The sequence below is a fragment of the Arvicola amphibius genome, chromosome 7 (genome assembly GCF_903992535.2).
Source record: "Arvicola amphibius chromosome 7, mArvAmp1.2, whole genome shotgun sequence".
In the NCBI taxonomy this organism is placed as follows: Eukaryota; Metazoa; Chordata; class Mammalia; order Rodentia; family Cricetidae; genus Arvicola; species Arvicola amphibius.
In genome coordinates this window covers 108,053,149-108,066,485 of record NC_052053.1, presented here as the reverse complement: position 1 = coordinate 108,066,485, position 13,337 = coordinate 108,053,149, and the positions used below count along the sequence as shown (strand labels likewise).

General features: G+C 44.5%; 1 protein-coding gene across 2 annotated transcripts in view; it reads left to right on the top strand.

Annotated features, from left to right (window-relative positions):
* The window catches only part of Abhd12b (abhydrolase domain containing 12B), a 31,282-nt gene that overhangs the window by 17,407 nt on the left and 538 nt on the right, over window positions 1-13,337 (top strand). For both annotated transcript variants that reach the window (XM_038335744.1, XM_038335743.1), the window contains 4 exons: window positions 796-833; window positions 2,505-2,584; window positions 11,390-11,472; window positions 13,018-13,096. In XM_038335744.1, coding sequence (XP_038191672.1) covers window positions 796-833; window positions 2,505-2,584; window positions 11,390-11,472; window positions 13,018-13,096 — 280 coding nt within the window. The remainder of the gene's footprint in view (window positions 1-795; window positions 834-2,504; window positions 2,585-11,389; window positions 11,473-13,017; window positions 13,097-13,337) is intronic.

Genomic DNA, 13,337 nt, shown 5'->3' with positions numbered 1-13,337 from the left:
TTCACACGCACACTGCAGTGTCCACTGGACTGCCGTGTTTCACACGCACACTGCAGTGTCCACTGGACTGCCGTGTTTCACACGCACACTGCAGTGTCCACTGGACTGCCGTGTTTCACACGCACACAGCCAGTGTCCACTGGACTGCCGTGTTTCACACGCACACAGCCAGTGTCCACTGGACTGCCGTGTTTCACACTCACACTGCAGTGTCCACTGGACTGCCGTGTTTCACACGCACACTGCAGTGTCCACTGGACTGCCGTGTTTCACACGCACACTGCAGTGTCCACTGGACTGCCGTGTTTCACACTCACACTGCAGTGTCCACTGGACTGCCGTGTTTCACATGCACACTGCAGTGTCCACTGGACTGCCGTGTTTCACACGCACACTGCAGTGTCCACTGGACTGCCGTGTTTCACACGCACACTGCAGTGTCCACTGGACTACCGTGTTTCACACGCACACAGCCAGTGTCCACTGGACTGCCGTGTTTCACACGCACACTGCAGTGTCCACTGGACTGCCGTGTTTCACACGCACACTGCAGTGTCCACTGGACTGCCGTGTTTCACACGCACACTGCAGTGTCCACTGGACTGCCGTGTTTCACACGCACACTGCAGTGTCCACTGGACTGCTGTGTTTCACACGCACATGACCAGTGTCCACTGGATTTCTGTGTTACACACGCACACTGCAGTGTCCACTGGACTGCCGTGTTTGCACACGCATGCTGCCGTTGTCCACTCAACTGCCATGTTTCTCATGCACACTGTTGCTGTTTTACAGAGTCGCAACAGATGCTGCCAGAGCATTAGAGGAGAAAGGTAATGTAAAGTTCTTAAATGGCAGCTTTTGGGCTTGAGGAAGAAAAATATAAAGTCAGGTTCTGTGAAATTTGTGTACATACTGACCACAGACCCGAAGGGTCCCCTAATTTTGAAGGATTTTTTTTGCAGTATAACTGCTGCTTTTCTGAGCTGTGAAATGAAGAATAAGCACTAGGAGTTACAATTACTTGAATAAGCACACACACCCATAATCCCAATGCTCAGGGGCTTGAGGCAGGAAGACCCTGAGCCTGAAGGTAGCAAGTCTTAGTCTCAAAGAGTCCTCCTCCTAATATGATGTTAATTTAAATCATAGCTAGGAAAATAATATACTCTGAGAATAACAATAGCCACACTGCCCTCTGCAGCCTGTTTTCCATAATATTTGTGTCAGCGTTGTTCAAGAGACCTGAGTGTGGTGTGTATCGGATTTTGAGAGTAGCTTACTTGCTTTCTAACTGATTTTATGAATTTAGTATCTCTTTAAACAAATAGATCATTTGTTTAAAAATTTAAAAAATTAGTATAGAAGCTTTGGATTAAAAAACATGAAAAAAACCAATGCTGCTATGAAATTTTAAAAAAAAAATCTCAAGACCAATTGCTTGTGGTTTTGTTTGGCAGTTGCTTCCAGTTTCTCACTGAGACAGGGTTTCTCTGTAGCTTTGAACCCTGTCCTGGAACTAGCTCTGTAGACCAGGCTGGCCTCGAACTCACAAAGATCTGCCTGCTTGTACCTCCTGAGTGCTGATATTAAAGGTGTGCACCACCACCCCCTGGCAGTTTATCTACTTTCTTTGTAAAACTTGTAACCTTTTATCTATCTGTCTGTCTGTCTCTCTGCCTATCTAACTATCTACATCTATCAATCAATTGAATCTGTCTCGTCTATCATATATCTGCTCAATCATATTTATCAATCCATCCCATCTGTCTGTCTGTCTGTCTGTCTGTCTGTCTGTCTCTATGTCTTCTGTCTAAGCATCAGAACCGTGTGAGCTTACCCCGACACTTTAAGAGTTCTTGCTCTTCCTCTACAATCCCTAGAGCAGCTCTCCCGAGACTGATGTCTAACTCACAGTCTCTCTCTTACTATTAGCCACCCGATTTCTAGCAGCCATGGAGACTTACAGCTTGACTAGCGTGTTGTTTTTCTCTCAAAACTCCAGTAAAAAATGTCTTTGGACTTCAGTTTCTTTTTTTTTTTCTCTTTGCTTTATTTTTTACTTAGCCATGCTGGGCATCAGACCCAGGGCCTCAGGCATGATAGGCAAGAGCACCACCACTGAGTTACAACCTGGTTTCTTTTGTTTTCTCTTTATAGATATATTATTTTTGATGAAGGGATAGCAATCACATTTGAGGATGTGGGCGATGCTCTCTTCTCCCAGGAATACTCTACTTTGTTTCTTTAGGGCATTTTGGGTGGGGACGAAGTCACCATGAATCAATCAGAGATAAAGTTGATTTGAGGCTGAACTCAATCCCTACCCCAAGACTGTTGTGGTGTGGTGTGGGGTTCAAGAGCTAGCATATTAAAAAACTTCACAAATGGTTTGAATGTAGGCAGTTTATGTCTAGGGCCCTGAGGACCCCTTAGGGAATGTGGTATCTTGGTGGGTGAAGAGGAGAGCTAGGCATTTGTCTTCCATTGTTTTTATTGTCTAGGGTGCCCTGTTGATGCCATCGTCCTAGAAGCTCCGTTTACCAACATGTGGGTGGCGAGTATCAACTACCCTCTGCTGAAGGTGAGTCTCCTGCTCCTCTTACCCCATGCCGATGCGTAGGCTGTTCCCATACCCAGGTGTCGATAAATGTGGCTCATTGTTTAAAGGAGTTTCGTATGTCTGGAGTTGTTCTAGCCTTGGTCCGTTTACTACTGAAAGCACAGAGCTCCTTCTCACAGAGGAGCAGATTAAATGAAAGATTCCTTGCCTCAAATTAACTATATATATTTTATAATTATTTTAGTGCATGCATTAGTGAAGTTAGCACACATTAAAACTGATTAGAAATAGATTTATTTTAAACTGAAAATAAAATTTTATATATTGATTTCAGCTATATGAATGCCAGCCATATCTCTTTTATCTATTTTATCATAAGGAAGAAACTAGAGAAAATGCTTTTTACAGAGTACTCCAGATATGGACAACAGTCTTCTCAAGACAGTAAAGCATCAAGATTAAAGATGAGTTTTAAAAATCTGTTGTGTGCATCATCCTAGTATTATTATGATTTATTATCTTTTCTGAGCTAGGTTTCATTTCATAGCTCAGGCTGAACTTGAACTCACACTAAGTAGCACAGGCTAGCTAGCTTTCAACCAATGACAGTCCTCTTGTTTCAAGTTTTCAGATTTCTGGAATTACCTCATGACCCATCACATCTGACCCAATATCCTAATTTTTTTTTCTGAGTCAGGATTTCTATGTAGCTTTTTGGAGCCTGTCCTGGAACTAGCTCTTGTAGACTAGGCTGGCCTCGAATTCACAGAGAGCCATCTGCCTCTGCCTCTCGATGTTGGGATTTAAGGCGTGTGCCACCACTGCCAGGCCCAATACCCCAATTTTACATGCTTTTCTAGTCTTAATTTTCAATTGCTTATAGTCTTGTGCCCATGATGAAGGTTAGCAAATGAGGGGCTAACAGGGGAGTTTGAGGAAAGGCGAAGGTTTCAGAGGAGATACAGGCACAAATGTTAAACTATTTGATGCTATAAGGCATCATAGGGACATTTTAATCTGTTTATTTCTGAAATGTTTTGTACCATAAGACATCACAGAATTCCCTGAAGTTTGCTCAAGTGTTTTCAGGGAGTGGGCAGCCACATCTCTGTATTTCTTTATAGTGATACTACCTATGTTGTGTCTCTAAGGAGTGTGCTTTCGTTTGAGCTCCTTTATACATAAGCTTAATTTCATAGGTTACATTCTACTTCTTTTTTCTCTATGAGATTTTATTTAGGTCCATCATGTTACTTATAGGCCTTTAGGTTACTTTCAGTTTGAAGCAACTCATAACATTGTTATTGTGTATATTCTCTGTGCGTGAGTGTGTGTATGTGTGAGTGTGTGTGTGTGTGAGTGTGTGTGTGAGAGTGTGTATGGTGTGAGTGTGTGTGTGTGTGAATGCTGGGACTCGAACTTATGGCCTCATATATGCTCTACCATCAAGCTATGCACTTGGTGTGTATTCTTATCCTTGCATTCTATTTTTTCCTGTTTGTGTGTTTTGCCTGCACACACTGTCTATGCACCACTTGCATGCAGTGCCTACAGAGGCCGGAAGAATGCACTGGTTCTTCTGGAACTGGAGTTATAAACTGTTGTGAGCTGTCATGCAGGTGCTGGGAGCGGGGAACTCGAGTCCTCTGGGAGGGCAGCCAGTGCTCTGGACCACTGGGCCATTTCTCCAGCATCCACTGTGTTCTGCTAATGTGCAAAGCTGTAACTAAGTGAGCCTGAGGTGTGAGATTCTGCTGGGGCACTAACAGTGTGCTGTGAGGTGACTCTACCCGCATATCTCCCCCCAAGTGTGTGAGCATCATGACTGTATCACAGGTTTGCCCATGTGCTGGTCTATCACTAGTTTTGATTTGCATTTCTCTGCTGAGTAATAAGATTCGGCATTGGTACAAGTTCACTGGTCATCTGGATATTCCATCTCTTATGAACATCTTCATGTCTTTCTCCCATTTTCAAATTGAGCTTTATCTTACTTGTGGGAGTTCTTCATGAGTCATTAGGAAATTGTATTGCAGGTAGTTTACAGTATTTTGCTGGGCCTCTTTTTTTCTCCCATGAAGAAATCTTCCTAAACTTACTATGGAACAATTCACCAATGTTTTTTGAAGTGTATGCTTTGTGTTTTGTAGAAGAAAATTCTGCTTACCCAAGTTTACGCAGACATTTTTCTGTGCCCTTTTCTAGGAATTGTTTTCTTGTATGTTAAAAGTTACAATTCACAGGTTTGGATGCTTGTGTGGAGGGGAGGTAGACACAAGCCCAGGACCACTTACGAAATGAACTTGCTCATTCTGCAGCACCAGCATTTACACGTATGGAGCTTATGTGTAGACACACGTGTGCACAGTTGGTGGATTCTCAGTTCCCTTCATTGCCCACTCTCACGTGACTTATGTCATTTTATCACTTTAGCATTGCTATATCTTGATGTTTACTGTATGGGTTCTTCAGTTTCGTTCACATTCAACATTGCCTTTGCTATGCTTAAATTTTTTCCTTTTTAATTTTTATTTTATGTATATGGGTGTTTTTCTTACATGTATGTCTATGCGCTACATGTATGTATACCTAACGTGGCCAGAAGAGGACATTAGGGTCCCTGGGACTGGAGTAACAGATGGTTGTGAGCTACCATGAGGATGCTGGGAACTGAACCTGGGTCCTCTTGCAGGAGCAACAAGTGCTCGTAACTTCTGAGCCATCTCTCTAGTGTTACCTTGGCTATTCTTAACCCTTTGCATTTTCATACATATTTTGGAATACTCTTTTCAATTTATTAAAAAATCTGGGACTTTGGTTGGGATTGCATTGGATTTATTGATCAGTTTGGGGGGAACTGATGCCTTTCTGATACTGATGATACACGGACATGTTATTGTCCTTTGTTTACCTTTGCGTTCATGTTTGTTTGATATTTATTTATTATTTAGGTTTCTTTAGATTTTGCCTTCTAACACATTCTCTGAGACGCTAGCCCAAGGCACGGACTTTGTGTGTGGTGGGCTGTGGGAGCGTGCTGAGGAAAGCCTCACAAAGGAAAGAAATGCTAGGATAAGGAACCGGGCAGTGTGAGTCCTCAAGGGGAGTGAGCTCCACTGCCACACGGGTGCAAGGCAGCGAGGCCTAAGGCCTGTCATTTCTGCTGTCCCCACGTAGAGAACGGAGGAAGGACAGAGACAGCAGCTGCGAGTCACTGGCAGGCTACAAACAACAGGAGACAGTGATCTTGTCAAGTTTTCTCGTCGTCAGACCAATGCCTTCTGTTTCCTCAGCTTCCATCCTTGCCTTATCCTCCCAGCCTTTTGGGTCAGAATGAGTATATTATTCTCTTCCTTGTGGTTTTGTGTTTTTTTTCATTTTATTTGAAAATTTCTTGAGATGGTGTTTATTACTCATTTAATAATGTTTTTTGTTGGTGGTGGGTTTTTTGTTTTGTTTTGAGGGTTTTTTTTTTGTTTGTTTTTTTGTTTTTTTGTTTTTTTGTTTTTCGAGACAGGGTTTCTCTGCAGCTTTAGAGCCTGTCCTGGAGCTAGCTCTTGTAGACCAGGCTAGTCTCGAACTCACAGAGATCCGCCTACCTCTGCCTCCCGAGTGCTGGGATTAAAGGCGTGCGCCACCACCGCCCGGCTTGAGGGTTTTTTGTTTGTCTGTTTTTTGCTTTTTTTCAAGACAGGGTTTCACTGTGTACTTCTGCCTATCCTGGAACTCACTCTGTAGATCAGGCTGGCCTCAAATTCAAAAACTTTGCCTGCAACCCAAGTGCTGGGATTAGAGGTGTGAGCCACTATGCCCAGCATCAACTAATATTTTATTTTGGGATTTATTTTCTAATTTATGCATTAGGACATATTCGACCTAAGGCACACTTCTGAATCCCACACGTTTTGAAATTTACTTTGTCAACTAGTTCAGGTGCTGGCAGGGCGGCCCAGTGTGCAAGGACACTCATTACCAAGCCTGATGTATTAGTTACTTTTACATTTTTGTTTTTGTTTTGACACAGCTCTGGCTGTGATAAAACACCATGACCCAAAGCAACTTCGGCAGAGAGGGTTTATTTATAGTCCACCGGTGAGGGAAATCGGGGCAGGAACTCAAGGCAAGAGCCGGAGGAGGAGCTTCAACAGAGACCATGGAGAAGTGCTATATTTTAGCCCAGAACTCCTGGGCTAAAGTGATACCCGGCCTTAGTCTCGCAAGTAGTTAGGGCTGCAGGGGTGTGTACTATACCCAACCTCTCTCAGATTTTGAAAGTTTAAATGGCTTAAAGTTTGCAGATGTTGACACACAATGATAAACCCATGCCTCCATTATGTCCCCCCTACTGGTGTGGCGCTGTGGGATGTTCGTGATCACACGGCTAACTGGATGCTGCCATCCGGCAGCTCCAGCCAGGATCATCTGTACAGTCCTTTGCTGGTCCAGAGAAAGATCAACATGCAAAGGACTTTCAGCTTCTGCTCCAGGGCTGTCGCTTTTGTGCCCCATCACAGTTGCAAACTCGGAGTCGACAGACAGAAGCAGCGCCCCACAGCTTAGACGTGAGCTCTCCTATAGTATTTCTTAAGTCCTTAAGAACCTTGGCTCTGGTGTCTCACTGCTCAGATTTGATATTCTGAATTATCGCTCACAGCTGGGTAATCTCGGGCTAATCGCTTTTCACGTGTTAGTCACCTCATCTATAACGAGGATAAGAGAAGTGCATTCAGACTTGCCATGACAGTTAATGAATATGCACGCATACAAAAAGCAACTACAGTGGTGCCCGCATAATAAGCCCCCAGTGGATTGGAGCTGCTTCTACTACCTGTGGTACCACCCTCTGATCATTACCATTGAGTAAGCGCTCACAAGTCATGTGACACAGGTGGAGGCGGGGCAAGGCACAGGTTCTCCACCCCATGCTCTGTTTGGAGAGAGGGGACATGATGGAAGTCATAAGTGACCACAGAGATTCGGTCCAATTGTGAATTAGGATGATGTAAGTGATGAGCGTGGACTCTGAATCCAGGCAGATTTGGGTTCAAACCTAGCCTCTGCCACTAGACCCGTGTGACCACCCCTCCCACCCCTGCTGCCACCTAAGTTGTCTCTTCCTCTGAGTTTTCCATTAAGAAAAAATAACGAGGCTGATAATGTCTAATGCACAAGATTGTTACAAAAAAAATTAAGTAAGACAGGGCAGGGGAGTACCCAGTGGCTGGCAGGATTCCAACAACGAACCAGTGCCCACTCATTCTGTTTCAGTGGGAGCTAAACAGAGTCTTAGGGGAGGACACAGAATGGCAATTTCAGGGTGGGGAGAATGGAGAAAGGGGAGTGGCCTTGTGCTGTGCTCTGGTGTGTGTGTGTGTGTGTGTCTGTGTGTAGAGCTTACAGAGAGCCTGCAACTAAGTGAACTTCCTAAAAACAAGGTAAAGCAACGAGGAAATGGAGGAGCATGAGGTTTGAGCCAGGGTGGAGACAGGTGCGGGAACACCCTCCACACACATCCTTTTCCGTGCTTCCAGCATCTCCCAGTGTGCTGTCCTTACCTCCACTCACAGGAGAGGGAAAGCAAGGCTCAGAGGCTAGCCCAGATACCACTAGAGTCCTCTAGGTCCAGGCAGTAGGCCAGAGGTGAGCAGCCTCTGGCCTGAAGGACTGGGGCAGATGTGGAGGCTCAAGGTTAAGCTGGGAGTGTTTTAGCGTACGGGATCACAGTCCTGAAGGTTGGAAACAATGGCAGATTTTACGCCCTTGGCATTTTAAGAATGTTTATCTGGTTTTATTACAGAGGAAAGGGGGTCAGGAAGGCAAATTAAGAGTCTGCCTTTGTGGACTGGGCTGGGGGTAACCATCTGACCTTTTAGCTTCAGAGGGCAACTCCCCTGTCAGGGAGTGAGGGATGATGGGAGGAGATTGACTTGGCTTTCTTCCTACCCCTTCAGAATGTGAGATGAATTGCTGAAGGGTGTTTCTTATTGAACTTTCCTCCCGTGAGTCCCAGTTCCGGAAGGGGCAAATCAGGAGACAAAGAAAAGAAAATAAACCTAGTCACTCGCCCTTAGCATGGACGCGGAGGGAGAAGACAGCGGAGAGGTAGGGTGGGATAGCTGGCCCGCACCTGACTGCAGATCATTCTCAGAGAGCTGAACAACGACACGTGCAGGCCAGGCGGATCCCAAGCAGGCTCTCAAAGCAGCAGGACCGTGCCCTAAGTGTGTGACAGGCATCTGCTTACTGGCACTGGCCTCCCTGCCCTGTGCCAGTTTGCTAACTCCTACAGTTACTAATCCCTACAGGATTGTGAGCTCCCTTTTAAAAGATCAGAAAAAAATACTTAAAATAATTGTAGCACTTAGGAAGTCACTGTCCTTTCTCTAGTAGCATACTTCAGGCAGCAGGCTATAGGCTCAATTTTAATGTTTTTTTTCCTTTTTTTAAAAAAAATGGGAAGCAAGGACTGGCGAGATGGTTCACTGGTAAAGGCACCTGCCGACTGAATGGCCTGCATTTGATCCCCAGAATTCACAGGTTTAAGGAGAGAACCCACTTCTACAAGTTTTCCTCTGAACTCCACGTGCACATGGTGCAGCACGTGCACGCACACACACACTGTAAATGTAATTTTTTTTTTAAAAAAGTGTGGCACCGTGTATATATAACGTAAGTCATTCAGAAAGTTGAGGCAGGAAGATCATGAGGGCAAAACGCACCTGGCATCATTGTGAGATTCCATCTAAAAAAGAATTGTGGGGTTCGCTGGCCTTGGCCTGCCTACTCTGAGCCCATCTCTCCCTTTGCGATGTCCTTCTTACTACACTGCATCCTTCCACGCTCTCCTCAGAGCCACAGTAGAAGAATCACGTGACACTCTGCTGCTCTCGCCTTTGTAAAAATCTGTTCTAAGACTGAAACCTGAAAATCAGGCCCACTGAAGAAAAAAAAATGACTAGTCGCTTAAGGTACACACGGGGATATCTGCATAAGAAGAGCTGTTCCACCTTCAGGAAAGATTTATTGAACATCTTTTATACACCAGGAAGTCGTCTAGATTTTGAGGGTAACAGCAGAAAAGAGAAATGTCTGTGCACCCATCTTCACCACTGTAGAACTTATATCCTTGCAGGCGAAGTAGAAAACCAGTCCCAATAAGAGAATACTGTCTAGGGGTGACTTGGGGTGATGCTGTGTCGTAGGGAATGGTGAAGGCGAGACTTCATAGTTGGCAACGAAAAACCTCTATAGAAAGTGTCCTGAAAACATATATACAAGTAACCTTGCACAGACTGAACAGGTTATATTTAGGAATATATATATATATATTATTTATATATTTAGCATCATATACATATATGCATATATGTGCGTAATACATACATACACATACATATGTACATACATACATATGGGGCGTGCATGAAATAACAAATAATGAAAAAAAGAGGCCATGACTTTGAAGGAGGGGTGGGTCTATAGCAAGATTTGGAGGGAAGAAAGGGAAAAGAGACATTTTAATTAAGCTATAATCTCAAAAAATGTGAAAGGAAAAAAAAAGTTACCTTAGCTCAGATCCACTGAGACAAAAATGTAGAGGTCTGTGGCTGAGAGAAAAGCAAAAGGAAGGATGTTCCGATGGAGTTTATTATCTATAATATTCTAGAAGCAGACGGCAGCCAAGTCAGACTTAGGGGGTTAGCGAGGAAAGGTTAGGAGCAGAGGCCGCCACCCAACTCTACAGGGCCTCGAAGGCCAAGGTGGCCTGTCCTTTCGTCTAATCCTAGCATCCTTGGAGGGTGCTAGGATAAACAGTTCTAGGGTCTGATTTACAGGGGGTGGGGTGGAAGTAGAGCTGAACAGGGGCAGGAAGGCGGGAGGAGGGTGCCGTGTCTGTACGGGGCTTTTTGTCCTCTGCTCCATGTGTTCAGTTAGATCATTCTAGGGCTTACGAGCCAGTGATGTGATGACATGATCACAGTATTAAAAGGCAGACTCAGCTCCTACTCTGCTTACCTCAGATTGCCATTAGAGAGGAAATTCAGTGTGTGCAGAATGCCAGTTGGTGAATTTGGGGTCTTGTGGCCACTGTCAAAATCTGAAATTTTTTTTTTTTCTTTTTTTGGTTTTTCGAGACAAAGTTTCTCTGTGGCTTTTGGAACCTGTCCTGGAACTAGCTCTTGTAGACCAGGCTGGTCTCGAACTCACAGAGATCCATCTGCCTCTGCCTCCTGAGTGCTGGGATTAAAGGCGTGCGCCACCACCGCCCGGCCCTGAAATATTTTTTAAAGCATCACAGTAAACCACTCTTACCATTTAGAATGTTTGAATCGTATTACCTGCATATCAAACACCCTCACCAGAATTGGTCTAATCTGAATGCTGCTCCCTAAACAAACTCGTTAAGTCTGCTTGTGTTAGAAGCACATTTTAGATTTTGCATATTACTGTTATCTTGTGAGCAGAGGAATAAGAGCTTGACTGTCACATGTATTTGAAATGAAGTAATATAGGAGGAAATTACGACCAAATATTAACAGTGATTATCTCTGATGGTAGCACTTACATGTGGCTTGTTTCTCTGCTCATTTCTGCTTCCCCCCTTCCAAATTCTTCCATTACAGGGAACACTTTTGAAGATCCAAACTTGCTTTTTAACGTTTAGTGTGGCTAGACAGTGGCTATTTTGTTACTCTTTAGGGGTCATAATGAGAGGATGTAACAAGTTGTATGCCTGCTTGTGAAAGTTGTTCTGAGACCTTCCAAATGTCCTAGACAGATGTGGGACAAGCTTTAACATCTTTGGTTTTTCTTTTGTAAAAATAGATTTGCCAGAAGCTACCGAGATGTTTAAGCACACTTATGGATGCCTTTAAAGAGGACAAGATTGTCTTCCCTAGCGATGAAAAGTAAGCCAACCAAGATGCTTGTTCTCACTCGAGTAACCAACATGGCGGACTAGATGAGAACTCTGTATTGGCCTTCCTTCTCTCTGGATTTCATGCTAGTTCTAGGACGTGGGTGCTAGATCTGGAGCAGGGTTTCTACACATTTTAGAGTCTGCTGTTCACCCCTGTTCGTGTCAATGCTTTCTCCAATCCAGTATTTTCTCTGACATGGTAAAGATGTATCTTTATGAGCCCTGTGAAAGGCTGCTAGGGTCAAGCCTATCAGTCTATGGGGGACGGGGGAGTCCCTGGATGTATGGGGTATGTCTGACTATAAGGGAGTCTCTGACTGTATGGGTGATCCCTGACTGCATGGGGAGGGGAGGCACATCCCTGACTGTATGAGGGATCCCTGAGTGTATGGGGGATCCCTGACTATATGGGGCATCCCTGACTGTATGGGGCTATTCCTGACTCTATGGGGGAATGTCTTACTATATGGGGGAATCCCTAACTGTATGGGGAAATCCTGGCTGTATAGGGGGTCTCTGACTACATGGGGGACCCCTGGCTATATAGGGAGTCTCTGACTGTGTGGGGGATCCCTAACTTCATGGGAATCCCTGACTGCTAGCTCTTATTCCCCACGTATCCCAAACCTAGGTAAAACCAGCCAGTAGACCCAGCAATAAATATAATGATTAGAAATAATTTAAGAATGCTTCCAAATAGGCAGCTGTTGGTACATCCTTGATCCTATTTCAGCACCTGAGGAAAGCTAGCATTCTGAGCAGTAACCTCTAGTGATGGATTTGGAAGGATACGGAAGCATCTGAGCAAGCCCTGAGAGGGGAAGTCTTTCTGCACGCCTGCGACATTTGTATTCCCTAACTGGGCTGCACAGGTGGTAAACCACACCTGGGACTGACATGCACACCCTACTTTTATGGGGAGGAATAAACTAATTGATACAAGAAGGTCCCAGGTTCTGTGGCAGATTTTGTTATTTTTGAGTTATCTTGTTTTGTAGACTTTAAAAATATTGATTTCAATCTTATGTGTGGGTACTTTGTGCACCATGCATGAACAACACCCAAGGAGGCCTGAAGAGGATGCCAGGCTCTTCACAACAGATGGTTGTGAGCTGTTACAGGCATTAACTGGAAGAAGCCAGTGCTCTTATCCACGGGGCTATCTCCCTATCTTGTAAACTTTTAATTAAAATACTCCAGGCATTACACAATGAAGTATAATAAAGAAAAAGATAAGGTCTACTAATGCTATGCAAATCCATTATTTCAATGTGTAGTTTCTTCAGTATTATTAAAATCCACATAGAAGTGAATTATTAATTCAATTCAATAGTGTGAGCAAATCAAACAGAGGGAAACATGGCTGGGGATAAAGCAGTTACCAGGTGAAGTTTTGCACACAAAATGCTATGACTCCTTGGAAGGAAGATTTTATTTCTTGTGCTTTGGGCGAACGTCATGCATGACTAATATGGTAACTTAAGAGTTCAGGTTGAATGCTTAAACTGGGTGCTCTTCTCCCATCTGCTCCCAGTGTGAAGTTCCTGTCCTCCCCGCTTCTCATCTTGCACGGAGAAGACGACAGGACGGTGCCTCTGGAGTATGGAAAGCAGGTAACATGAGAGTTCCACCAGTTCTCCATCTGGCTGGCCTTCAGTCAGAGGTTAAAGGTCTCTGACATTTCAGGGGATGCTCTACACTCCCAGAGTCCTGCTCCCTGATCTATACAGTGTCAGCGCCCTTGGCTGCTTAGTCTGGAGGAGTTCTGGGGTAGGGGTAGACTTCTGTGGCTAAGTGGGACACTTTGTTACCTCTAGCAAACTGTGCTGGAGTGGGACCTTTGGGCCTTTGTAG